This window comes from Pygocentrus nattereri, chromosome 1 (assembly GCF_015220715.1).
Source record: "Pygocentrus nattereri isolate fPygNat1 chromosome 1, fPygNat1.pri, whole genome shotgun sequence".
Classification (NCBI taxonomy): domain Eukaryota; kingdom Metazoa; phylum Chordata; class Actinopteri; order Characiformes; family Serrasalmidae; genus Pygocentrus; species Pygocentrus nattereri.
Genome location: NC_051211.1, coordinates 21546068 through 21573308, shown reverse-complemented (window position 1 = coordinate 21573308; position 27241 = coordinate 21546068). Strand labels below are relative to the sequence as shown.

The 27241-nt window shown below is 39.7% G+C and overlaps 2 protein-coding genes across 4 annotated transcripts; both read left to right on the top strand.

The window, feature by feature from the left end:
• Positions 1 to 319: 319 nt before the first annotated feature.
• On the top strand, positions 320 to 8060 carry olah (oleoyl-ACP hydrolase). Of its 2 annotated transcripts, none has more exons than XM_017725585.1 (7): positions 320 to 368; positions 1274 to 1408; positions 1761 to 1899; positions 3399 to 3498; positions 3888 to 4057; positions 5185 to 5267; positions 6939 to 8060. In XM_017725585.1, the coding sequence occupies exons 2-7, from the start codon at positions 1279 to 1281 to the stop codon at positions 7079 to 7081; spliced, it is 765 nt and encodes a 254-aa protein (XP_017581074.1). In that variant the 5' UTR covers positions 320 to 368; positions 1274 to 1278; the 3' UTR covers positions 7082 to 8060. The 2 variants fall into 2 exon arrangements, with proteins under 2 accessions (XP_017581074.1, XP_017581073.1); XM_017725584.1 differs by having other exon boundaries at positions 337 to 543.
• Positions 8061 to 10050: 1990 nt separating this feature from the next.
• tekt2 (tektin 2 (testicular)) lies at positions 10051 to 23035 on the top strand. 2 transcript variants are annotated; one of them, XM_017725569.2, is made up of 11 exons: positions 10051 to 10096; positions 10967 to 11011; positions 11130 to 11308; positions 13170 to 13295; positions 14980 to 15185; positions 17745 to 17888; positions 18477 to 18591; positions 19598 to 19705; positions 19842 to 19985; positions 20133 to 20212; positions 21822 to 23035. In XM_017725569.2, the coding sequence occupies exons 3-11, from the start codon at positions 11153 to 11155 to the stop codon at positions 22012 to 22014; spliced, it is 1272 nt and encodes a 423-aa protein (XP_017581058.2). In that variant the 5' UTR covers positions 10051 to 10096; positions 10967 to 11011; positions 11130 to 11152; the 3' UTR covers positions 22015 to 23035. The 2 variants fall into 2 exon arrangements, with proteins under 2 accessions (XP_017581058.2, XP_037397669.1); XM_037541772.1 differs by having other exon boundaries at positions 10070 to 10096; positions 10967 to 11030.
• Positions 23036 to 27241: the final 4206 nt, after the last annotated feature.

The following is a 27241-nucleotide window of genomic DNA, read 5'->3' as shown; positions in this document are numbered from 1 at the left end:
ACTTCAGTCATGGACTGTTGGCCCTGGGGATCAAACCAGCGACCTTCCGGTCACAGGGCCAGTTCCCTAACCTCCAGCCCACAACTGCCCCCCTAATTATCATTATTTTATGAATTATACAGTTTTTAATTCTCAATTATATATTGAAAATGCCGCAGAATGATGTGTAAGACTTCATCTTCATAAGGAGATGCTCAGATGGTCTGTCCTCGCAGTGTGACAGAGTGAAGCTGTGCTGTCAGCAGCGGTGCAGTGGCAGTGAGAGCTGAGAGAGTATAGCGCTGTAGTCTGTAGGTGGCAGCATTGCGCTCTGAATCAGGCTGAGCTCGCCGAAGAAGAAGCCCAGCCGGACTTCATTCAGCAGCGCTGTGAGTGATTTTAATGGCGAGGGCTTGTTTGCGGAGCGCTCAGACAGACGCGCTTCATCTTCGAGACAGAAAGTGGCCTCGACGTGTTTGTATTTTGTAGCTCCGGACACTCCAGCGTGTTCTAATGCGCCGTGCTCTTGAGAAGCTCTGGGGGTCTTGAAGGCATCTCGGGCAGGTTGTGAACTCGATTAAGTTGTTTAGCTCCTAGTCTAGTTTTTCTGTGGTCCAGCTCCACTGCAGATACAGCTGAGCGTCTAAGGCTGGAATGTGTGTGTGTGTGACAGGCAGGTGAACAGTTTTGGGGGAAATCCTCTGTCTTCTAGTAGTGATACTTAGCAGTCAAAGAGCTGCTCTAATCAACAGTGATGGGAGTATAATCTGGTCAAGGTGTTGAAACTCCTGAAGAGCTTTGAGACTCAAAGTCTGAGGCTTGCTGAAACTGGAGCTTGTCTCTTTACAACTGCGTCCATATCTGGATAATAAAGTCACTCAGAGTGGTTTGAAATGGTTTGTTGTACACTCTTAAAAAAGATGGTTCTTCAAGGGTTTATTAGTAAAGAAAAGGCTCTGTATAGAACCATGAACATTTAAAGAAAGGGTGAAAGGGTTCTTCAGATTCATGGAGAGTGTGTTGTATGTAGTTCTGTATGGAACCTTTTTTAAAAAGGGTTAGATATTCTGTTAAGATACCGTGACCCTATCTGGATTAAATGGACAACGACGATGACGATGATGATGATGATTCTGTTAAGATTCTACAGAAAACAGACCTTTCAGTGATGTAGTGGGTTCCCTGGCTGTGGGCTGAACTAGGCCTTCATTAATGTTGCCTTTTTAAAAATGCAAGTGAATGTGAATAAACAAAACATGCTGTTGTGACTTGTTTTAATGTTTTATTTCTCTAGTTGGGATGGACAAGGTCATTAACTGCTTCAGCAAGCAGCCGGACGCTGTAGCCAGGCTGATTTGCTTCCCTTGGGCAGGTGGAGGCTCCATCCACTACGCTCGCTGGGGGAGGCTCCTTAACAGCTCTGTTGAAGGTATCTGCCAAGATCATCTACAGAGTGTTACACATAGTTTACTATTGTCAGAGTGTAGTATTGCGCTGTATTTGTCGCACCGTCTAACTGGTGTTATTTAGTAGAATTCATTTGGTTCATTTCTATAATGCTTTAAAGGTTGGTGTTTCATATTGTTTGTGTTTGTTTTGGGCTTTATTTAATTGCTTTCTGAGAGTTATTGGGATAAAAAAACATAGATTTGTGCTTCCGTGTACTGACAGCTTGACTTGTGTTCACAGCAGGCTGTGTAAACTGGTTGTTTGCATTGCAGCATTGGGAATGTTCTACTTGCCTTCATGCTCAGTTTTAGTTTTTTAACATCTGAATGCAGTTTATTCAGTCAGACTGCCAGGCAGAGAAGGCCGAGCTAAAGAGCCATTCTTCCAGCACATGCAGCAGATCCTTGATGAGGTCATTAATGTGCTGTTGCCAGAACTGAGGGAGAAACCGTTTGCCCTCTTTGGACACAGGTTGGTGTCACTAAGAAGCTTCATGAGATTTCTTTTTAGACAATAATTTAAATCCCCGTCACCGTTCAATGTGAGTGTTTTGATATTACTGTCTTCTGCACTCATGTTTTTTTGCTCTGGCATAAATGTAGACTCTTATAATGAAAACGATTTCTTGTTTAGATGATGTAGAACTGCTGTTTGACTGATTTCACACTGGGGATCTTTCAGGCCAAAGTGCTGTGGAGATTAGCTTTTCTCCCCATCTAACACTCTTAATTCAGTTAATGAAGGCTGTCCTAATTAGCTGAAGAGCTGAATCAGGTGTGCTGAAGTCTGCAGTGTTTTGGCCTGTGAGGACTGGAGCCTGACACATGTGCTGTAGAAGCCACGTTTGGTTCCCTGAAAACCTTTTCATGTTGTTGTGTTTTTTTTTTTTTTGTTTTTTTTTTAAAAATAGAGAAAAGTTTAAAGAACCTCCACATAATGAATAGAACCTTTACGTTATGTGGTTGTTTTTTTTATTTTACACCTTTTAAAAGGTTTTTCACACTCAAATCCAATTTTGCTGGCATCGCTCAGCAAACCCTTTGTGGCACTTTCCATGTTAAAATGCAGTTAGCTGTAAGTGTATTATATCCACAGTACTGTGCAAATGTCTGAGACCGCCCTTCATTTATTTAATTTTTGCTCAAAACAGCTTCCGTTCTTCTCAAGACGCTTGCAAAGAAATCTACACAGATATTTTTTCACAACTCCAAAATTCAACCTTAGAAGCTGGTTGCAGTTTCGCTTCTCATGATCCGAGTTATACCAAACTATTTCAATGATGTTCTGAGAAGACCAGCACTTTCTTCGTCTGATTTTTCAAATGTTCGTCTGTTTCTTTTTCACAGTACGAAAGGATTCCTGTGCAGTTTTTCAAATCTGAAACAAGAGAGCAGCTGGTTTTTAGTTTTTCCTCTCCCTCAAAGATAAAAGCTTTAAGTTCCTGATGGTGAAGGTTTCAATGTTCTACCAGGTCCTGCATGGTTGTTAGGAGTCCCAGTTTACATCTTTTCATTTTTAGCTCCAGTTTTTTCCCCCATTTATTTTCACCTTATCACCTCAGAAATATCTCCTGAACATGAAATAACTTGCACTTAATGCCATTTTTGACTGGAAATGGCCGTGTTGATGGTGGTGTCTGAATTTTGCACAATGCTGTACATACTGTCAGGTTATTTTTTGGCTTCCATAGGACTTCTGGGATGTGGCATAAAAGTGTTGTTTAATTTACATTTTACAGTGCCTCAGCTTTTTGGAAACAAGGTTGTAGTTTCTAATACAAGTAAAAATGTGGAATTCAGATCCATGCACTGTCTGGATTCTGAGTTCAAGGTTAATTTGCTGGCAGTGTTTTGACTTGTGTTTTTTTTTTTTTTTATTTCCTTTGTTTACTTCTTATTATTCTTTGTGTTTATCAATGCAGTTGATTTGGGCTGTAGAAAGTGACCTCTTTTGTTCATTTGTGTCACCAGCTTTGGTGCCATGACCAGCTATGCCTTTGCTGAGCATGTGAAGAAAGTTCACAGTCTTGAACCAGTGCACGTGTTTCTTTCTGGGGCTTCTGCACCTTACGTAAGTGTGGTTTGCTCTTTGTGCTCATTGGTTCAGCACAGTGGTAATATCGAAGATAGCAGGAGCCCAGTGTAGCTTACAAGAATAACCCCTCAATATAACACAAGATAAAAGATGCCTTAATGTTATAGTTCAGTCAGACGGCAGTATTTTGGTTAAGGTTAGCTTTGTTAGTGTTGCTTGGATGAGCTGTCCCTTTAAATAGAGTGGTGTGACTGTTATCTGCTGGGGATTCATTACATTTGCTTGATTGCAAATTATCATAGTGACTTGAAGTAGTCTTTGTTTTAAAGTTATTTTTCAGTCACTCTCTGCAGAGAGTGCACTCCTGCACTCCTGCATGTACGGAATGTATCAGATCTAAACTAGTACATGATCCTCTCTCTCAGTCTGAAACCAGATTACAGGCCCCACGGAGAACCCACCTGTCTGATGAGGAATTCCTCCAGTGGATGACCTCCATCGGGGGAACACCTCCTGAAATACTGGCTAATCCTGAGGTGCTGAAGCTATTTTTGCCAGCCTTGAAGGCGGACCTCAGCGTGGTGGAGAACTACAGGTGGTGGAGTATATTTAACTGTGTGATTTACTGCATATTTATACTTTTAGAAGAAGATGAGTTGCAACAATATAATGACAATGCATTTTATTTAAAAGAGCCTTTCATGAATGCATTTGTAAAAATGCAGGCCAGCCTGCTTATATTTTGAAAGAATAAGTGATCATAGCAGAAAACCTCAAACAAGAAACTGTAAAAAGTATGTTTAAAAAAATTAAAACAATATGTTCTACGTATCGTCTGTTGTATATGTTCATGTGTTCATGTTAAAAGACTGGATCTAAAAAGACTGGCAGAGAACATATTGTATTTAACCATGTAGAGAAAACGCTGTTATTTTCTGTTTGAAGGTTTTGTTGATGTTCAGTAGTGATAGTAATTCAGCTCAGTTTCCAGTTACCTCAGATGGAGGCACTGCTTTCCCCCTTTTGTCACACTGAAAGAACTGTGCAGAAGTCAGAGACCTTCCTTTTATTTATGTATTACCAGTTAAAATGTCAATTTTTTGATCTGAAGCAAGAATCTCTTAAAGATAAAAGCTTTAAGTGCTGTTTATCTCATGGTGATAGCTTTGGTGGTCTAACAGGTCTTGCACGGTTGTTAGGAGTTTTTTTTTCTCTCTGTGTTGTAAGAACATTTGAACTATATTGGAAACTCCTGTTTTTCAGATATATTTCTTTTGACTTTCTCTTTTCTTGTACAAGTGGATTATCTTATGTCTAATCTGCTCAGAAATATCTCTTCCAGCCATTTAATATCTATCTCAGTCCTGGTCCCTGAGATCTACCACCCTCAGCGGTTTAGCTCCATCCCAAATCTAACACACCTGAAGACCTTCTTAATCTGATATTAGATCCATGTGTGTTGGATGTGAACTCTGCTTTTTTCCTGACACTGGATTTGCACTTAATGGTCGTTTTGACTGAAAATTAAATAAGCAAAAAGGTGGTCTTTGACTTTTGCACAATACTTTATATCAGCTTTTTAACTTATTTAACAAGCTCCTCTTGTGCTGAGTCAGGTCTGTTAAAGTAGGTTAAAAACAAAAATGTACAGGGCATGAGCCCCCCCCCATCCCAGGACTGGCTTTAGGAACCACAGCAATAACCATTTCCCTTTTGTTGCAGGTGTAACAGGCCCACCAGCCCTTTCCTCTCTTGCCCAGTCTCGTGCTTTGATGGCAAGGAAGATATGCCACATGACTTACAAGGTCAGAGATGGGGTTATCCTTCCTTTTGTTTTTGCAACATTATTACTCCATAGAGCCATGTGGACCATTCTGAGGCATTGCTAGTATCTTTTCAGTTTCATAGTGTAGCCACACATCTTGTCCTGTAATAAACACTTCTCAAAATGATTAGTAAGATAAACCTGGGAGAGTTTCATTTAGCGTGAAGTTCTGTTTTGCTTTAGATCAGCGTTTCCCAGCCCTGGTCCTAGGGGTCCTGCACATTTTACTAATGTTTTCTGGGCTCCAAACACACCTGATCCAGCTAATACTTACAGGATTTAAAACATCCTTGAGACCCCACACGACAGATTTTTTTTGCTTTTAGTTCTTCCGTCACCAAGATTTACCCAGAACAAACACCACACACTTTCAGATTATGCTCACACATGTCGTGGCACACTTTTTTTGCAGTCATACGTGCATTTTGCATAGAAAAAGGGAACAGCTGCAAGGTGGAGCAGTTTGGAGATAAAGCCAGAGAGGCCAGGTTGAGATGGTTTGGACATGTGTTGAGGAGGAATAGTGGATATATTGGGCAAAGAATGTTGGAGATGGAGCTGCCGGGTAGAAGGAGAAGAGGTAGACCTCAGAGAAGGTTTATGGATGTAGTGAAGGTGGACATGGAGATGGTTGGTGTGAAAGTAGAGGAGGCAATGGATAGGGCAAGATGGAGGCAGATGATCCGCTGTGGCGACCCCTAAAGGGAGCAGCTGAAAGAAGAAGATTTAAATAGCATGAGATGATGATGTGTATTCCAGGGAAGTGAATTATGTGTTACTGTCATCGTATCTTCTTCAGTATAATGTTGATTTGCATTTCTCCTACTTTTTGAGCCTGTACATGTGATGTTAATATGTAAAGACATATAACATGGTCAGAAAAACTTCAGTGAAATCCGATCGAACACCTCTGACCTTAAATGACTGTTTCAGGCTTTACAGGGTTACTCACAGTAGCGTATGTTTTTTCCGTCCTCAACGAAAATAGAGGCATTAGTAGAAATTAGCATGATCATAGCAATAGAATTTCAGATTTTGTATTTCAAATTTTAAATATCAGATTTTATCCTTATGTTTGCCTTTTAATGGTTATCAGTTTTTCATGCATGTCTCTCAGAGATGAGAGAATCAGTGTTCCCTCCACACTACAGGATGTTGAGTCAATGAGTAAATATTAAATATTGTAATATTTAGGATTTGAAATCTGGGTGGCCGTGATTGAACCATGTATATATTGCAGGGGTAAAAATACATACCCTACACCACAAGATAACTTAGGACACCTTTTGTGACTGTTTGGCAGTGCAAATCTAGCTAAAAATTGCTGTGGTTATCTTATTATATGGGCCAGCCATGGTCAGCTCATTAGCATCCCTGTATTGTGCTAAAATGTGTAAGGCATTGGATGTTCAGGACCAAGGCTGGGGAACACTACGCAAGATCACAAGCCTGTGCGTATGTTATGAAGAATAATGTCATTATGCCTCATGGTGCGTCAACTTTTGTTGTATAGCACACAGATTATTATAGAATATAACAGCTCAGAATTTAAAGCTAAATGAAAAATTTCAAGTTAAATCCAGTTCATCTGTAATTTGAATCGATATTAGCATCACTATGACCTCAACATGCTCTTATGTCTTTTTAACAGCATGGAAGGCTATGACTAGTGGTGATTTCACTGTGCAGATGCTCTCTGGATCACACTTCTACCTGAAAGACCCAGCAAATGAGAAACTCATATTGGACCACATTTCAAAACATCTGGAGACGGCTGAGATGGACTACTTGTAGGGCACATTTGAATGGTCCTTTCCAGGAAGCCAGTCAAAATGCTGATCTGCTGCAGTTTAGATGACAGGCTTTCAAAGTGTCACTCTGATTTCCATGTCTTACTAGAAAATGCATTGCTAGGCTTATTTTCATTTCGTTTTCTTTTTCATAATTTGCTTCAGTAAACAGATTGTTTCTACTTTCCAGACCAAATTATCCTAACAAATGCTCTTTGTTTCATCATATATTGACATGACCCGTTGAATGACTTCAAAAGCAACAGTGGTACATGAACTCCAAGTATTTCACTGATGCAACAAAACCTGGTATCTCCAAAATGGCAACTTTAGGGAAAGGAAAGTGCTTTCTTAGCTTTAGCGTACAATAATGTAAAGAGAAATTTGATCCTCTTTACATTCATTTAAGGAAAATAGAACTATTTTATTGTTTTTCCCAAAATGCCCTCTATCGGCTTTTCGGCTGATCTGGGATCATTTTAGCATGTACTGTTAATAGACCTGACAGCTTAATCTTGAATCTGTGTAAAGAATATTCTGTACCTGCTCCATTAATGTGCAATTAGGCAGTAACAGTTGGCTGACATTTCCTCTCTGAAATGGAAAAAGCAGCTAAACTGAGCGTCCTCTGGGACGTGTGTACGGAGTGTGCTGTCAAACACTACGCATTGGCTAATTATTAGCCAGAAACACTGGCCTGTCTCATGCACCTGTACATCTTAAATATATGATGAATACTGTTAATAGTTCAAACATTAAACCTTAAAATAATAGCAATGTAATTGTAACATAAGGATTAAATATTGTATTGACTAATAAAGCAGTATAATGTCGCATTATTTTATACAGAACTTTGTAAAAGTGTTCCTCACCTAGGATGTACAATCCTATCCTGTACAGATTTTTTAAAATACATTTGATGATCAGAGGAATTATAAGGAAACTCATTAATAAAAATGAATAAATACATTTAGTGCACTGAATTTTTCTCCATTCATTGTGACAAATTGGATAAAGTTTCTTGGCAGGTTCCTAAAGGCCACAGTTTTCAAGTGCTTACCACTTTCTTCACTTTCACGTTCACTTTCTTTTTTCTCACCAAGACAGCTTTTCCTCTGTGCTTTGTCCTAAAGATTGAGAGGGTTGAGTGCTGTTGAGCGTGAGAGATGTTCTGTATCTCACAGTAGCCCCTTTTGGCGGCCCATTCAGATACTTTATTGCCAACTCTAGTCTTATTGTCAAATCTCAGCCATTGACGTCTGTGACGTCTTTTAAAGTCGTTGCTAATAGCATGGCTTAGTAGCTTCCTCCTGGCCTACTAGAATGCTCTGCGAGACCATCCAATTTGTTTTTTGCACAGTATAAGTAACAACTTTAGTAGACGTACAAGAGTAGCTGCTGAAGAAAACAGCTAGCTTTTGTCAGGTCATATCTCTGGTCATATCTTGAGTGTGATTTGTTATATTGTTTAAAAAAAAATGGTACTTTGCCTGCAGTCTTCCATGAAAGTGTATTGATTACAAATGTATTGACCTAAAACGTCTTCTAGGTTTTGATGACATCACCAGGCACCAGTGGGTGGGGAAAAAAATAACGTTAAGCAATGTGGTTACTTCCATCCACCCCCACCTGACTGATAGAACTCAGAGAGCCTCGGTGTTTCACTTAGAAGTACATCGTGTTCGTGAAGGAAATGCCTTACGAATCCTGGTTTACGCCAACTTTGACTGAGTAACCCAAAGAACAGCTTTTGAACTTAGTACGTCCAGCATCTATCAGCATAGGAACTAAAACTTGTTTTGTGTGTTTTGTTGTGCTTGATTCACACTGTGCAAATACAGCCATCTTATACATTTACAGCGTGTCACGTGGCCCTGATGCATGTCAGACTCTGCAGAATTTTCTACTCATGTACAATACAAGAAAATGACAACACTCTGCATGTTTTGTTTTTTTTTTTTTGCTGAAAAAAGGACCATAAAATGACAAATATGACTTATGTCTTTTTTATTAGTCGTAAGTTCTTTTGCTTTTCACAAATATAACTGTGCAGAACTACATTTGCGTTTGAAAATACTCAAGAAAGTACAAACGCATCACTAATTTTCTTGATAGTAAATGGAACTAGTGACTAGTGACCTTTTTATGAACCTTTCTTCTGATCGGTGCATCATCTCTGATTTCCCAGATAGTAAGAGGATGACAGGCCACTACTGGCCTATTAACAGCAAAGCTTCGCATCCCAGTGTTTTCCAAGCGGGCGACCAGTGGTTAAGCTGAATATTAGACAAAATGCCACTTTTCAACGCTTCCACATTTTTCTTTCATTTAGTTCTTTCATTATCCTTTGTAAATTAGTTTCGTATACAGTTTTAACAGCAACATCACAAATAAAGGTCATACAGCTGAAATGAAAGACTCTGAGGTTGAATTTGAAATATGTTTGAGGTGAGAAGAAAAACATTTGTTTGGACAGTAATCTAGGTGGCTGGGGGTGGACCAGCCGTGGCAAACAGTCAGCAGAGTGCTGACCTTATCAAGCCGAGTGGGCCGATATACCCAAGCTTTCTGGGTTCCTTTGAATGCTTCTGGCCTTCATCATTCACTTTTCAGTGCGTGACTGTTTCGCCTTAGGAAAAGGATCCTGGGGAAAGAACAAATATGGTTACGCTCTAAAATCTCCTTTATACAGGTTACCTATGACAGCTTTAATGACGCCTGACTTGCAGCCCAGCTCCTTTATCCTTCATATAACATCGTTCTCCTCTTTCATCGTCTGGATTCACCCACTTCTACCTGCATTTTTGTACATCTATATAAAGTGGCTCACACCATGTCTCCCATGTCAGAGCACCCTCTGCGTCATCCAGTAACTGTTTGAAGTTCGTTGCTATGGCGCTTTAATTATTGAGTAGCAGTCGCGTCCTCGTTGCTAGGAGAGGGGCCGCTTTGTTCCGCAGCGCTGTGGCGTCTGAATTACACGCGCACAAAAGAGCATCTGCGGATTCCAGAGCTGTGGGTGAGTCAACCGCCATCGAGGCGCTTCACGCAGAACTAACAGACCTTTTGAGAATGAAAATTCTGCCACATTTATCTGCCATTTGCTAAACTCTTATATGAATTATGAACGTAATCTTACTTATTAGATGATTTTGATCGTGGCTTTATAAGAAAAAGAGTAGAAATGCTCTTTTCAGAGTTAACGCCAAACAGGTTCCAGTAGAGAGTGAGGTTGAGGTTTTATTTTACCTGGAAACCTAGTAATTGGTTGCATGCCTGCATATAGTCCTCTCCTGGATCACAAAGCCATTCTTTTATTCATTTTCTTGATTATTATTATTAATAATAATAATAATGGAAATCAGTCCTTTTAACTATAGCTTATATTGCCTAAATATATAGGTGCACTGTATAGGTATACAATAACAGTCTGTAGCCCATCTGCTGTCCTGCATCACTGATCAGTTTCTAACAGTACTGTTGGTAACTAGATGTTATTTTGGTGGTGGACCACATGTTTGTGTACATTTGCCACCCAAATAATAAAATAATATCTGTCACCAGCATAAGAATAAGATATAAATGAAATGCTTTTCCTCGTCTGCCATGGCAGTATGCTTTAGCTTAGTTTTTTTTCTGTCTTATTTATGCATATATCAGCTGTCCAGTTTTAATTGGTCATTTTCATTGAGGTTAATGTTGTGCGTGTCAGATGCATGCCTTATATGGAAACGTCACACTGGTTGTTGGCTTTATGTTAATATGTGCACTTGTTTTGTTCTTGTTATTGTTTGGATGGTCTCAATTGGAAAGAAAGAATGTGTGCTTACAGTAGTGACAGCCCTCATGTAACCTGCTGTAATATTAAAAAAAAATACTTTGTGCTCAGGAGCTGAAAATTGTATGATCCAAGCCTGACCGTGTACCTCAAAGGGTAGGTGTTAAAGTGACTGGTGAGTGTATATATGACAGAAATAAATTCATTGCCTGCACTATCCACCATGAACAGCTCTGACTGGGTTTCAGTAATCACGCTTCTCCTGTATTCTCAGTTTGTCACAGCTGTTCTTTAGTCATGGCCACCCTGAGCATGAAGCCAGGCCTCCGCTGCAGAGTGCCTGACTGGGAGAACAGCAATGAACAGATCTCCGAGGCCGCACAGCACAGACGACACATTTCACACAAGATACGGCAAGAGGGGCGGGCACTGCGAAATGAGACGGTCAATAAGGTAATGCATTAGGAATGGGGGTGGGCCTTAGGGATTGCAGTACCAATCAATGCTTTATCAAAGAGACTGAAGTTTCCTGGATGTAAAATGTAAGAAAATGTGGTTACTAAGGCAAATGTACCTGGTAACTCTAACTTGGTTTACAAGAGGCTGAATATCTTGTGTTAGGGTGCACATTAGGGGTTGCATAGTCTACCAGTCGACTAACTAAATCCACTTATCAGTGCTGTGGGCAGCAGTCGAAGATGGTAGTGGTGCACAAGTCTGGGTCTTCTGGAGTCAACTCCAACCCTCAACCTCTGCTGCTGGAGTCAACTCTTAATTTTAACCAAGTCAGTGCCTGATCAGACAATAAAATGATCTAGCAGAGATTAAACCACCCTAATTTTAATAGTTTAGCCAACTTTTGAGTAGCTACAGATTACAGTGATATGCATTTGACATGTTTCTGTTATTCTCTCTATTTCAGCCCACAGTCTTGAAACTTTTCTGCTAATCACAGAATACAAAGTACTTTATTAGTTCAGAAATACTGCACTAAGAGAGGCCAATTCCGTTGCAAGCTGCATAAGACTGTGCTAAAATGCAGACTTGTAAAGCTAGGCTTAAACTTGACTCATTATAACCGGTGTGAGGGGGGTGCACCTCCCAATTTTTGTAGCTTGGCACTAACTGTGCGACATTCCTTTCAGAATGGATGAATTTAAAGGGGGGTTTGCTGAGCAGGTTGGCCTCTGCAGACACTTTTATGCTACTTCTGTCTTATAATGTTACAGAAAATACTGCAACGGCAGAAGCACTGCCTATAGATGCTACATGTTCACTTCAGGTTTGTGTGCAGTCTGCAGCCTTTAGCTAGACTGGGTTGTATTTGTGAACTATGATAGGAAAGGTCCAATTGATTGTTGGCATATTAAGATTATGTGACCCGTATTAGTCCCACAACGGGGAAATTTCACCTTCGCATTTAACCCATCTGGGCAGTTAAACACCACATACACACTAGAGAAGGCACACACTAGCGGGCAGTGAGCACGCTTGCCCAGAACCATGGGCAGCCCTATCCGCAGTGCCCGAGGAGCAGTTGGGGGTTAGATGCCTTGCATAAGGGGACCTCAGTCATGTACTGTTGGCTCAGGGCTCGAACCGGCAACCTTCTGGTCGCAAGGCTGGTTTCCTAACCTACAGCCCACGACAGAGGATGTGTCAGGATATCAGTAGTGCTTTCAATTCAGGCCTAAAGCTTCACTCTAAAAAAAAAAAGGGCTTGTTGGTGAGTAGATGCAACTACTTGCTACTCACGTTTAGCTTGACAAACAATTATTTGGTTTCTGTTGGACAGGGTTCAGACCAGAGGCAGTTGTAATTTAGTGAAAGAATTCTGCGAGCTGTGGTGATTCTAGCACGCAGTTTACATCAGACAGACTCTGAGCTTGTTTGTGCCTGAGGCTGAAATGTACTGAAATAAAAAAACTTTCCAGCAGTGCACATCTCACACTTCAGACCACAGCAGCTGCTGCTAGAACCAGAATCAGCCACTATAAACAAGCTACAAACAAAATACTTTTCACAGACGTGCAAAACGCTCACATTCTTCTTTAAATGTGGAAATGATGACTATAGTTGACTGTTTTTTGAATGACTAATCGACTAGTAGAAATGAACAGTCATGCAATGCCTTGTGTGCATAAGCTGTGGTATCACCAGCACATTCATTAACACAAATGTTAACAAAAGAATGCTTTTGGATACTTTGTACCACCTAGTTTTTAATAGAAGTAAGAGAGGTGCTCCTATACATGTTGTACCACATAGGAATGCACACCGTCTAGTTCCCTAAGTTCATTCTTTTTTCCCTCAGACGGGCTGGGATGAGTATGACAGCAGTCGTCGGCTAAGCGACAGGATCAATGACATCGCACGTTGGAAGAAGAGCCTGGAGGCCTGCGCACAAGAAGTGGATGCAGAAATAGACGCTCTCACAGTAGTTAGTAACTTATCATAGTTCCTGTATGCCAAAGAAGTTTCCCAAAGAACTGTCACAAGTACCTTGTGACCAAAAGAACCAAGTAGCCCAACACATAGATACATATACAGATGGTGCTTATGGAATCTGATAAGACTATAGAAAAACAGTAAGTCTTAAACAGCTGAGAAGAGTCTTTATCTTGGCAGTAAGTGTATTTTTTTTCCAGAAAAAAAAATACAATATAATGTATTATTCATAGAAAGTGTTAGCAGACTGCTTAGCTGAAGCAGGTATTGGAGGCTAACTATGAATACTGAACTTCTCAAGAAAAGCTTTTGAAACAGTTAAGCTAACACACACATATATAAAATTATAACATAGTTTATTTATAACCCCATTTCCAAAAAGGTTAGGATGTGTGTAAATAATAAAATGTAAATAAAAACAAAATGCAATGATGTGCAAATAATTTAAACGCTATACTTAATTGAAAATAGTACAAAGACAACATATCCAATGTTGAAACTGGGAAATTCCAAACACATTCCATAAAGTTGGGCCGGGGGGGGGGTAATAAAGAACCGGTAAAGTTGTGTAATACTTTACATTACCAGCATTTGGCTGACGCTCTTATCCAGAGCGACTTACAATTTGATCATTTTACACAATCAGCCTGACTGCATGTCTTTTTGGACTGTGGGAGGAAACCCACGCAGACACGGGGAGAACATGCAAACTCCACACAGAGAGGACCCTGGTCGCCCGGCCGGGGAATCGAACCCAGGCCCTCCTTGCTGTGAGGCGACAGCGCTACCCACCACGCCACCGCGCCGCCTAAAAAACTAAATAAAAAACACTTGATGGCTGATTAGCAACAGATCAGTAACATGATTGGGTATAGAAAAAGCACCCAAGAGAGTCTTTCAGGAGTGAAGATGAGTTCACCACTCTGTGAAAGACTGGACAATCGAATAGTGCAAAAATTCAAGAATAACATTTCTCAGCATAAAACAGCAAAGAACATTTACTTTTGATCATCTACTGTAAATAATAACATTAAAGGTTCAGAGGATCTGGAGAAATCTCTGAATGCAAGGGACGAGACCTAAAAACAGTATTTGTGGCCATGATCTTCAGACCCTCAGGCAGCACTACATTAAAAACAGACATGATTCTGTAGTGGAAATCACTGCATGGGCTCCTAAACACTTCTGAAAACAACTGTCTGTGAAAACAGTTTGTCGCTGCATCCAGTTTGTCGCTGCAATTTAAAGGTCTAAACTATTAAGAAGCTGAAATTCTGTATCAAACAAGAATGGGAAAATATTTCATTTTCAAAACTACAGAAGTTTGTCTCCTCAGTTCCCAAACACTTACAGAGTGTTGTTAAAAGAAGTGATGAAACTACAGAGTCTACAACGAACCGTTAATGTAGATCCACAGTTGTTTATACATGTCTAGGCTTATTGTTGTGATTTTGCTGTACATTACATATTTTACAGAATTATTATTACAATGTTATTACATGTATTATTAAATACATGGTTATGCAACAAATTACATTTGTATTCTTTACTGAGAGGTCAGAATCGCCCAGTTTCTTTTAATGATCTATCAGTGAGAAACAATTAATATAAAATGATACCAGGCTTTTGTTTTTTGACAATCTCTTCTAAATGATAAGCGAAATGTTTGTCTTTAGGCAAAGGAAGAGACCGAGCGAGCCCTTGCAGCCACAGTGCTGCCCCTAGAGGTCTCTGCTGAGTGCCTGACCTTGAGAGAGGGTCGCCGGGGTAACGAGCTGGTTAGTGACCCAGTGGAAGCACAGCTGAAAAAGGAAGTGGACGTGATTGATGGCGCACAGCGGGTCCTGCAGCAGTGTATTGACCAAGCCTTCGAACAGCTGTGGTGAGGGCGAGAGAGAGTACAAATGTGTGAGAGAGCAAGAGGGGATGTGTAGTGATAAACAGAATGGAATGGGAAGTTTTCTAATGAAAAAGGAATTTAAAAGCGTTTAGTTTCAATTAACAGCACTAATTTCTACAATGTGTGAATATAGTACCATGTCCCTGTAATATTGAACATATATATACACACAGTACAGACCAAATTTTGGACACACTGTCTCATTCAAAGCGTTTTCTTTATTTTCATGACATGTTGTTTTCTACATCATGTGTAACTTTCATGATGAATGAACCAAAAGAAACGGCCCAAAATGACTTGGAAATACGTCTGGATCCACTGACTTACATTAAAAGTAGTATATACTTTATACTGTACCATTGTACCATATTTCAGTATATACTATGTACTCCATACTGTACCAGTACATATGGCATACTGTATATGCAGTATGTACCAATACAGTATGAAGTATATAGTACATGCTGCATACAGCATATTGTGTATACTGTAGTAGTATATACTGTACACTGTACCAGTGTGTACTGTATCAGTATATACTATATAATGTACATACCGTATACTGCATATTGTACTAGTACATACAACATACTGTATACTGCATACTGTAGTAGTATGTCCTGCATATTACATACTACCTCTCATAGTACTATACAATATACACTGCTCAAAAAAATAAAGGGAACACTTAAACAACACAATATAACTCCAAGTAAATCAAACTTCTGTGAAATCAAACTGTCCACTTAGGAAGCAACACTGATTGACAATCAATTTCACAGCTGTTGTGCAAATGGAACAGACAACAGGTGGAAATTATTGCCAATTAGCAAGACGCACTCAATAAAGGAGTGGTTCTGCAGGTGGGGACCACAGACCACGTCTCAGTACCTTTCTACTTTCTGGCTGATGTTTTGGTCACTTTTGAATGTTGGTGGTGCTTTCACACTCGTGGTAGCATGAGACGGACTCTACAACCCACACAAGTGGCTCAGGTAGTGCAGCTTATCCAGGATGGCACATCAATGCGAGCTGTGGCAAGAAGGTTTGCTGTGTCTGTCAGCGTAGTGTCCAGAGGCTGGAGGCGCTACCAGGAGACAGGCCAGTACACCAGGAGACGTGGAGGAGGCCGTAGGAGGGCAACAACCCAGCAGCAGGACAGCTACCTCTGCCTTTGTGCAAGGAGGAACAGGAGGAGCACTGCCAGAGCCCTGCAAAATGACCTCCAGCAGGCCACAAATGTGCATGTGTCTGCACAAACGGTTAGAAACCAACTCTATGAAGATGGTATGAGGGCCCGACGTCCACAGATGGGGGTTGTGCTCACAGCCCAACACCGTGCAGGACGCTTGGCATTTGCCAGAGAACACCAGGACTGGCAAATTGGCCACTGGCACCCTGTGCTCTTCACAGATGAAAGCAGGTTCACACTGAGCGCACATGATATTCGTGACAGAGTCTGGAGACGCCGTGGAGAGCAATCTGCTGCCTGCAACATCCTTCAGCATGACCGGTTTGGCAGTGGGTCAGTAATGGTGTGGGGTGGCATTTCTTTGGAGGGCCGCACAGCCCTCCATGTGCTTGCCAGAGGTAGCCTGACTGCCATTAGGTACCGAGATGAGATCCTCAGACCCCTTGTGAGGCCATATGCTGGTGCGGTTGGCCCTGGGTTCCTCCTAATGCAGGACAATGCTAGACCTCATGTGGCTGGAGTGTGTCAGCAGTTCCTGCAAGATGAAGGCATTGAAGCTTTGGACTAGCCCGCCCATTCCCCAGACCTGAATCCGATTGAGCACATCTGGGACATCATGTCTCGCTCCATCCACCAACGCCACGTTGCACCCCAGACTGTCCAGGAGTTGGCGGATGCTTTAGTCCAGGTCTGGGAGGAGATCCCTCAGGAGACTATCCACCACCTCATCAGGAGCATGCCCAGGCATTGTAGGGAGGTCATACAGGCACGTGGAGGCCACACACAATACTGAGCCTCATTTTGACTTGTTTTAAGGACATTACATCAAAGTTGGACCACCTGTAGTGTGTTTTTCCACTTTAATTTTGTGTGTGACTCCAAATCCAGGCCTCCATTGGTTAATACATTTGATTTCCATTGATGATTTTTTTGTGATTTTGTTGTCAGCACATTCAACTTTGTACAGAACAAAGTATTCAATGAGAATATTTCATTCATTCAGATCTAGGATGTGTTATTTGAGTGTTCCCTTTATTTTTTTATCACATAATCACCAGGTGGTTACATCTATGGTTATGTCCTCCTGAAATTACCACTTGGTATTATGGGATATGTATATCACAACAATAATCCAGTCCACATTTGACATTTGGCAGGAGTAGTACATCATCTGAGTATCTTTGACACAGTGGAGAAATTCGTGTTGGTCATTTACTGCATACGACTTACTATACTTGGACACAATCAGTGTGCAAGCAACATGCGTTTGGCTATTTTAAACAATTCTAGGGTCAATCTAGAGTCAATTCTAGGGGTCTGTTGGTCCTAACAGTGACAAATGTGTTCAGTTTGCTGCAGGAAGCCCATCACCAACTGATCCTTGACCTCCAGCACAAGATGGAGGCTTTGGATGTAGACATGTCCTGCCTGTCCCTCACTGTGACATCACCTGAAATCTCACTGAAGCCCAATCCTACTAGAGTTCCTCCAGGGTAAGCGAAGAAGTTAGGCTACTAGCTCATAATATTTCAGCTGAGGAATTGTTCTCATAATGGCTTTAACGAGACATGTTTCTCTTTTTAATGTTTTTTTTCTATTGTTGAGTAGACAGAAGAAACAGGGAAGCACAAAAATAAGTCAAATAAAATGAAAAATAGACAGAATTATTATATTATTATATTATATTATTTATTTTTAATAGTATAGTAGTTACTATAATTACAGTGCAAAGCACAGATACCATATACCATTTACTAAAATTCATGTATTTATCATTGATTTGCCATATAAATACCTACATTTACATATCATAGCTCTTCTTAAATTGGTTTTTAAAGCTTACATTGTTTTTTCCTTCTGGAATTTCTCCTGCATGATATCAAGTCAGATTAGACTCTGTCAGTGATGAGACCTTTCAGAATAAAATCTTTGAGACCTTTTTTAGCGCATTTTCATTGGTTAAGCCACAACAGAATTATGGCCCAATATATATCAGTAAATATCATTTAATCTATACGGATCAACTTAAGGGCAGTTGAGATGAACACTTGCTCTTGCTGAATCTGAAATTGGTGTTGCAGTTCCACAACCCCCCAGCAGTGGGAGCAGTTCAGCCACTACAATGTAACCAGAGCCAAAGAAGAGATGCAAGCTTCTCTACAGCTTAGAGAGAATATCAGTATCACTAGAGCTCAGGTATGATAGCTGATGCATGCATGTGGTTGGTGGTGTGAATTTCTGTGAGTCTTTGAGATTGATTATTTCTCTTCTTCTTAGATCCAAATCTATCTGTGTATTTGTCTATAATTTCTGAAAAAAAGGCATAGCACAATGTTCTTTTCATCTCAGTAGAATAATGTTTTGATATACAAATATAAAGATAATATACAGTACTGTGCAAAAGCCAGACACTACCCACCACCCATCATTTCCAGCCAAAACAGTCATTATGTACAAATGATCAATTTATCATCTCAGGAGATTAGTCAGAAATTAATCCACTTGCATAAGCAAATAGAAAGTCATAAGAAAATAAGGAAAAAACAGCACTTTCTAAAACTGCAGTTCACAGAATTATTAGAAAATGCAGAGGAAATGGAACTCCTAACAAATACTTATTAACAAATACTCATTATAAGTACCTAACAAGTACCTGTAGTGCTTAAGGCTTTCATGAGAGAGAGAGGAGGAAACCAAGCTCCACTCTTGGTTTAGGTCTGAGAAAATCCACATGTGTTTCTGCCCTTCCTTCCACTGTGAGAAGACAACTCAACTATGAGTCTGAAAGGATGTGTAGCTGCCAGGAACAGTGGCCTGACCACCCCAGAGTTTAGACCTCAACGTCATTGAATATGTCTGGGATTACTTGCGTGAGACTCAGTAAAAGTAACCAACTTCTATGACTGAACTTTGGAGGTTTGAAAAATTTCCCTGCAGATTTCTTTGATAATTTGAAATTAACTCTCCTGAGAATAATAAATAGCAGAAGTTGTAACAGAGGCAAAAACACTTTTTTGTAGCTTTTTAGTAATTATGTGTGTGTGTGTGTGTATGCATGTTTAAATGTTTGCTTTTCTTTTTTTCCTGATCCTTGCACAGTCCTGCGTATTTAATTTTAATTGGGTAATACAATTTTAACTGATTAATTGTTACAGCCCTATAAAGAAAGCATTCCATTCTAAGCATATGTCTTTTCCCTCAGGTGCAGAATGAATTGGAGGCTCAGCGCATAGCCACAGAGTTCACCCTCCGTAAACGCACGCATCATCTGGAACAGGCCCTCCAGGAGCTCCAATGGCAGCTAAAAACTGTAAACTTTCTTCACTATCTCCTTCCTTCATCTCATGTTTCTTCCTAAAAGTAGATTGTACCGCAGAACTGGACAGTAGATGTGATTTTCTGATTTAGTTTGTGTATTGGTCGGTGTCCTCCCGTCTGTTTGTCAGACTCAGAATGAGATAACTGACCTAGAGGGAGATATCCGTGGACTGGAGAGGGACATGCAGGCTAAGATGGCTCCGCTGAAGCTGGTCCACACCCGTTTGGAGAACAGGACCAAGAGGCCTGGTGTAGACTTGTGCAGAGATGAGGTAAACTTCAGGACTTCATAATGGACTTTTTTCCCTGAAATAAGTCGACATGCTCTTGAAAAGTTCTTTCAAGTTTTAAGTTCAGTCCAAGTTTGTCCTCTGGTACCATTTAAAGTGGTCCAGTTGTTGCTAATGCTCTCTATTCAGGTGCAGTATGGGTTGGTGGAGGAGGCCAGACAGCTGGATTCTACCATTCTGGCTCTGAAACAGAAACTGGCTCAGGCTCAGTGCGTATCACTTATTTTATTTATCCTATCTAAGTGTCCTTTGTGCATTCTTTTTCTATACAAAAAAACTTCTCCTAACAATATCTAATTAAATTTAGCTTTTTAGGCATAATTTCTTGAAAAACATAAAATGATCTGCCTCTGGATCCAGAAATAAGCTGAATAATGTGACTAATGTAATCAAGAACCTCAGAATGAGAAACATTAGATATTTAGACTAGATATAAAAAGCCAGTGAATCCTTTTGTCTTCCAGTCTATCAGTGTGTCTTCATTAGTGCTTACCTGTTAAAGATTTCAATTAAACCGAAGACACCAAAAGCACAGGAGTTCATGTTGCAGGACAAACAGTAAAATAACCTAATAAAACTACATTCAGCTGTGACACTGTTTTTGATGAGTCCTTGATAGATACACTTACATTGTGCTTAAACACATTGACCACTTGCTTCATGTCGGTCTTGTATGCTATAAGTACATGACATAGGTGTACAAAAACAGCCTGCCATGTGTCATTTGTCCATTTCTGACCACTAGCCCATTGATGACCAGGTGGTAGTGTGTGTGGTGCTGGTAAGGGTGTACAAAGTAGAATAGTGTTTTCATTAAGCTCCTTGTCACAGCTTGGTTCAGAGGTGTTTTTTGCTAGAAGTGGTATAAGATAGGGGGTAGATGATGCACTCATCAGTACTGTACTACTGACACCAAGTATACTGTTAGCCAAGGTGCAAAATGCAAGGAACCCCCTAATTAACCTCTTGGACCCCCTTAATGTCTCAAAATCAACATTCTGGGTGGTCCATGAAAAGAACCATGTTATAGCGAAAACAGACAGTCAAATACACTTTCTAGGAAAGGTCATTGTTTAGCTGCTTCGCCCACAACCAACAAGCTTCTGTTTTTGGTATTCTTTACTTACTAGAGATGCAGCACTGGCCTGCTTCAAGGTGGCATTGTAGCAGACTGATTCAGCCAGTTGGTCCTTCACAGCCTAGCAACTGTAACTATGCACAGGATGCTCCTGTAAAACTTTACAATATGCCATGGCATATTTGTAAATCTGAAAACTAGCCCACTTTGCCAAGTTTTGTGGAAAGACTGAATTGTTACCTGCTTCTCAAACCAAAGACGAAAGAGGAGATCTTTAAGATCTCAACTGATGTATGCAGGACCACATTATCAAACTAGAAAAGAGCATTTGCAATCATGGCGAGTGAGCTACCAGCCACCAACACTGGAGAAGCCAGCCAACATGGGACATCCCAAATACCAGGAGGTATTTGCACACTGCTTTTAGCACAATGACGTAATTTAACATGGCTAAAAAATCAAGATAGCGACGAGTTCGAGAGTGGTCCAACAATTTTGATTTGGAGTGTGAAATTCAGTTCCTCGTGGGCCACAGCTCTGCAGAAATTAATCTCCTTGGTGGACTTACAAAGCAGAGCTTTTCAGTAAAAAGCCCAGTGTATAAACATAAGGGCTAAAAGAAGTACCTGAAAAAGGTTAGAAATAAAAGCTGAAGTTCCTGTTTTCGGTATATAAAACAAAAGGCTACCTCCTAACTTTGGTCTTCGGTCTGGAATGTTTTCTCTTGCTCTGATTTCCAGGGACTCCTTGCAGTCTCTCCAACATCATGAAGCACAGATGCTGGAGGATCTGTCTTGTAAGCAGGAGGCCCTGGCTCTGGAACAGCGCAGCATGCAGACCCGTCGCCGCTTGACCCCCACTGCTCAAAGTGATGCCTCGTCCATGCCTGTGGTGCCCCTCGCCAACTCCAGAGGCAGGCTACAACTAGCCTAAGCTAATCTCAGAGTGTTAGCCATCCTGAACTGACTTATCACAGCTTCACTCAAAAATACACTTTGTAACTCCTACTTTCCTCCTAAATCCTTTAGAAAGCCTTTGTTTGTCCTAGTCTTCCCATTATAAACATCAAAAAAATACTCCAAACAAGAAAAGTTACCCCAAAAAATGATTTTATGAGTGTTGAGTGCATTTTGTTGTCTTGTTTCATGTTAGTTGTACAGTACTGTGGAAAAGTCTAAGCATGTTGTTTACAACCTTTTATATGGGCAATAGAAGTGTTTCTGCCTGTAAAAACACCATGTAACATTAGAATAAATTCAAATAAACATCAAAGCAGTAAAAATATAACAAGAATTTCTTGTTGTCAAAAAAGTAGTTGAGGGCTAGTTAGGAGAATGCAGGTTTGGTTCTGGATGCCTGCAGTCACTGCAGAAATTTGTTCAAAGCCATCACTAGCACTACTGATTTAACTTAATGAAGTATTACATAGTCATAGCCAAGTATTCGATGATGACTAATAATACTGTGCTCTCTTGTTCCACTGGCAGATCATTATACTTTTTTTGTTTTTCAAATATTCTTTCTGAAAAAAGTAAAATAATCTACCAATGTCACTGGATAAAAGTATTGAAACAAGTAAAAATGATCTTTTTATTATTACACCAATATAATCATGAGAAATATTAGATACATTGACTAGATGTCTGATGTATTCACATGCTTACATATGATGCCTGCATATTTTGCAGTGTGCATACGTAACACATTTTTCTGAGTAAATAAGTGTTTACTGCCTAGGGCCCAGTTTCCCAGAAGCTTATTAGTGTTTAAGATTTAAGAATCATCATTGTGCTAAGATGCTTTTAGAAAATTTAGCCCAAATAAACAGCTTTTTAGACAGAATTGTCTCAGGTGCCTAACACTTTTGCACAGTACTGTATGTCACAATGAATTATTCACTACACTCTTAAAAAAGATGGTTCTTCAGGGGTTCTAAATAGAACCATGAACACTAAAATAACTATTTGCATGACTGATACACACACAGACACACACACACACACACATACACACACACACACACACACACACACACACACACACACACACACACACACATATATATATATATATATATATATATATATATATATATGGTACCACATTAGAATAAGTATAAAGTTATAAAAATAACTTTGGACTATAAAGTGTTTATAAATGGTTTAAATTTGTGTATTAATGCTTATTATTAGGCCATAAACACCTTAAAAAACATCAGTAAACACTAATACATGCCTACAAGTGAACCCACATTCATTTATAAATATACATAAAAATAATGATTCTTCAAGGGTCCTTTAGTAAAAAAAAAGTTTCTGTATAGAACCAAGAAGCTCGAAGTACCCTTGGTATGACTGAAGGGTTCTTTGCATCATGAAAGGGTTATTCAGATTAATGGAGAATGTGCTGTAGATGGCTCCATATAGAACCTTTTTTGAAAAGGGTTCTATATAGCACCAAAAAAGGTTCTTCTATTATTACGATGTCAGGCTTGTTACAATAGAAGAACCTTTTTGGGTTCTGACATCGTAACAACAGAGGAATCCTTTTTTGGGTGGTATATAGAACCCTTTTCAAAAAGGTTCTATTCTCCATCAATCTGAAGAGCCATTTCACAATGCAAAGAATCATTTGGTCATGCAAAGAGTTCTGTGAGTGTTCATGGTTCTTTTCTTTACTAATGAACCCTTAAAGAACCATCATTTTAAGTGTGTAGTTAAACTGCAGTTCTTGCTGGTTGCTTAACTTTGTCTTCTTCATCAGTCAGCATTAAAACCGTCAGTTTTATCAGATGTAACAGCTCAAGTTTCTCTCTTTAATAATGTTTTATAACTGTTTACTAATGATTTTTAAGGTGTTTATGACTTAATTAATAACCATTAATAAAGAAAAAAATTATATATATATTTATAGCCCCTATTGGTGCTAAATAGAACCCTACAGCACATTCTCTAAAGAACCCCTGAAAAAACATGTTTTTAAGTGTGTTACTTTGTGTTCTGAAGAAGTTTATAATCAATGGGGAAATGCTACTTAAGTGAATTTGGGCAGTTCTTAAAAACATTAGTAAAGTAAATCTTAATATGCTACTAAACTTCAGTATATTAGAAAAGATGGACTGTTTTGCTATTGAAAAAAAATTGGAAAGGACCTGACACGAACACACACACACACACACACACACACACACACACACACACACACACACACACACACACACATATATAATTAACAAAAGCTTATGCTCTCACGCGCTCACACGGCTGGAGGGAGTCTGATCGATCCTGCAGTTTGCAGTGTGCCTGGTCCACTTGTGACCTTAATGTCTCTAAATGAGTCTGTTTGTGTCACATTATCTCTGGAGGAAAGAAAAGAGGAAGAGCATATTACACAGTAAAGTTTAATGCTTTGCAAATATGATCGAGTTGGGCCCAACACACTGGAGTGCATATACTTGGTATGTATTTTTAAAAATGATTTTTATTGAAATTATTCTACAGGTTCAAAAGCTGATCATCGCAGTCGCATACTTTGTATATTTTTATGTGTGAGGGGTTTCTGAAAGGTGCTGTGTGGGTTGCTGTGTGTGCTGTGATGTTTGTAGTTTTGAGCCTTGACAATCAGCTGAACCGAAATAAAAAAAATATGTAAAATGTGCTTATTTGTGGCTCTGGACTGTTCCAGCTGGAGTTTTTGACGAACAGAATTTGGTAATTTAATGTGTTGTTTTGTCGGGAAAAACCTCACACCTCCAAAATGGTAACTTTACAGGAGAAGGCAGCATCATTCTTTACTTTCAGTGGAAGTGAATGTACATTATTGTTTCACTTTGGATTATTCCTATTGGCCCATTTGAAAATTTACATGTAACGGACAAAAATGGACATCCAAGGTTTTCTTCCACAAAGATGACACACAATGTTACATTTACATTAGACTGATTTAGCAAATTTGGTTGAGGTTGATTTGTGTAAGATAAAGTATCATATTTGCACCATTCAAAGGTTTTCACCACCATTCTAAATATTTTATCCCGTAGTAACTTACACTTTAAGTGGTATCTTAAAAAGTGTTTTATTCAATATTTCAGGTTTTCTGGGAACACCAAAAAGTTATTAATTTTACAGTATGCCACTTGCCCTGAAATCTGATCACAACTTTCTAAAGGCAAATTACAAACTTCATTCTCGGTGTTCTGCAGCTTTCTCAGTCATTGTGGAATCATTTACAGCTGTGTTCATCTTTCTGGACACATTAAAATATTCTACTTATTAGAAATGAGTTGAAGTTGTGGAGCACTAACATCATGATACAATCTCCAAACTTTTGGACATTAGTTTACTCTAAACGGCTACCTGTCTTGTCTCTGGGGTGGTAGCCTCAAGGGTATGTCTTTTTTCAATTACAATGATATTATTTAAATTGCATTGGCTCCATACACCCTGGCATTTTATTCAAACATTACACTGTTAGAAATAAAAGTACTTTGCAGGCATGTTTTTCTTTCATCAAGGTATGAACAATGTAAATGTGCCCTCAAATGTACAACAGTGGTTTTACAGTCCAGTTCTGCACCCTAAATACATTTTTTGAATGGGAAAAGTACGTATTTGTTCCTTTTCATTACTTAATGTTTTAAAACAGAACAATAAAATGAAAAGCCTGGAGACAAGATGGGGTGTGTGGAGTCAATACAACTTCTAAAAATAAAATTTCTATGGATTATGGTACAATTATGTTCCCTGACCAAAGGTACTGAGACGGACCCTTGACGGTACCACACCAGCGATAATAAGGGTACTGCCTCAGTGACCGTTTCATACCTGTTTTGAAAGTGTAGATTATAAATGGGTACACAAATGTACTTTCCTCTGGGGAAAGAATATTTAATGTACACAGCTGGACCTTAAAACCACTGTTGTAGTTTTTTAGGGCACATTTACATTGTTGAACAAAAAAACGGACCTGCCCAGCACCTTTTCCTGATAGCGTAGCTCGCTATTGGTAAGCTATATAATGAGGATGTAATGTGATATCGCTGGCTAATCAATCAGGGCACTTCACTGGAAGCTGAACCTTAAAAAGAATCGCTCACTAAATGCTAATCTATCATTAATTTTAGTTTAAGCCACATCTGTGTACCATAATATAAAAGAATGCCAGTTCATCTTTTTACCTGTAATACATGCTTAATCTTTGCAGCATAGAACAAAAATAACAATATGGTCTTTTTCATCTCTATTATTTTTAGGAGTGCAATTAAACCAGGTCATGGCGCATGCCATCAAGTACAACATGAAATTATTGGCTGCCCCATTTCAAATTCAAACCAGGGGGGAAATCAGAGCTGCCTGTAACATACTTGACAGTCATTTGCAAATGTATGGTATCAGATCTGACTACAAACCAGTACAAAAAAATTCAATGATGAATACAGATTTTTCTTGTGTGTACACAAAACTACACACAGCACACACACACACACACACACACACACACACACACACACACACACACACACACACACACACAGGTATCTACAGGTTTAGACCTACCGATCAAAGTGCTTTTCTCCCCCTCCTATAAAGACATAAATTTAATCCCTATTGTGCATTAACCACCATCATCCCATCAACTGCTTTTTGAATCTTGCCCTCACTTCCCTGGCATCGCCATCAGCTAGCCAGGTTTTATGGCTTTATGATTTAACCCTTCATTTCATTTAGAGAGAGTGAGCTACAGCTGGATGGGCATGGCTTCCTGAAAAGCTCAATTATTCTGAATCATTTCACTAAAGGGGGCTGATGTGGCCTTGCCGTTGTCGTGTGCACTGAAGGCAATTAAGACAGCACCAGGCTGTACAAATGCCATCCTGCTCCATTACTGCTGCCTGAGTGGTCTTTCTGACCATACTGACAACATAATCAAGCCAAGCCCCTCAAGGAACTAGCCAGTCAGCTTTAAACCCTGGTAGACACACCTATCTCTCCACTGGCTTGGCATCACATTGTCCACACATCTCCACTGTGTACACCTTTGTCTCTCTCAGATTGACTAATTGATTTTTATTTCACAGACCTCTCAACAGTATCTTGGATTGTCTTGCTTCACTGTTCGACTTGATTGAGTTACTACTCCTCTGGAACATGTAAAAGACACT

Excerpts from the sequence above, each read along its gene's own strand:
- olah (XM_017725585.1), top strand. The coding sequence starts at position 1,279 with ATGGACAAGGTCATTAACTGCTTCAGCAAGCAGCCGGACGCTGTAGCC. Across the intron at positions 4,058-5,184 it reads AGCGTGGTGGAGAACTACAG|GTGTAACAGGCCCACCAGCC; the intron begins GTGGTGGAGTAT and ends CTTTTGTTGCAG. Across the intron at positions 5,268-6,938 it reads TATGCCACATGACTTACAAG|CATGGAAGGCTATGACTAGT; the intron begins GTCAGAGATGGG and ends TCTTTTTAACAG.
- tekt2 (XM_017725569.2), top strand. The coding sequence starts at position 11,153 with ATGGCCACCCTGAGCATGAAGCCAGGCCTCCGCTGCAGAGTGCCTGAC. Across the intron at positions 11,309-13,169 it reads GAAATGAGACGGTCAATAAG|ACGGGCTGGGATGAGTATGA; the intron begins GTAATGCATTAG and ends TTTTTCCCTCAG. Across the intron at positions 17,889-18,476 it reads CCTACTAGAGTTCCTCCAGG|TTCCACAACCCCCCAGCAGT; the intron begins GTAAGCGAAGAA and ends TTGGTGTTGCAG.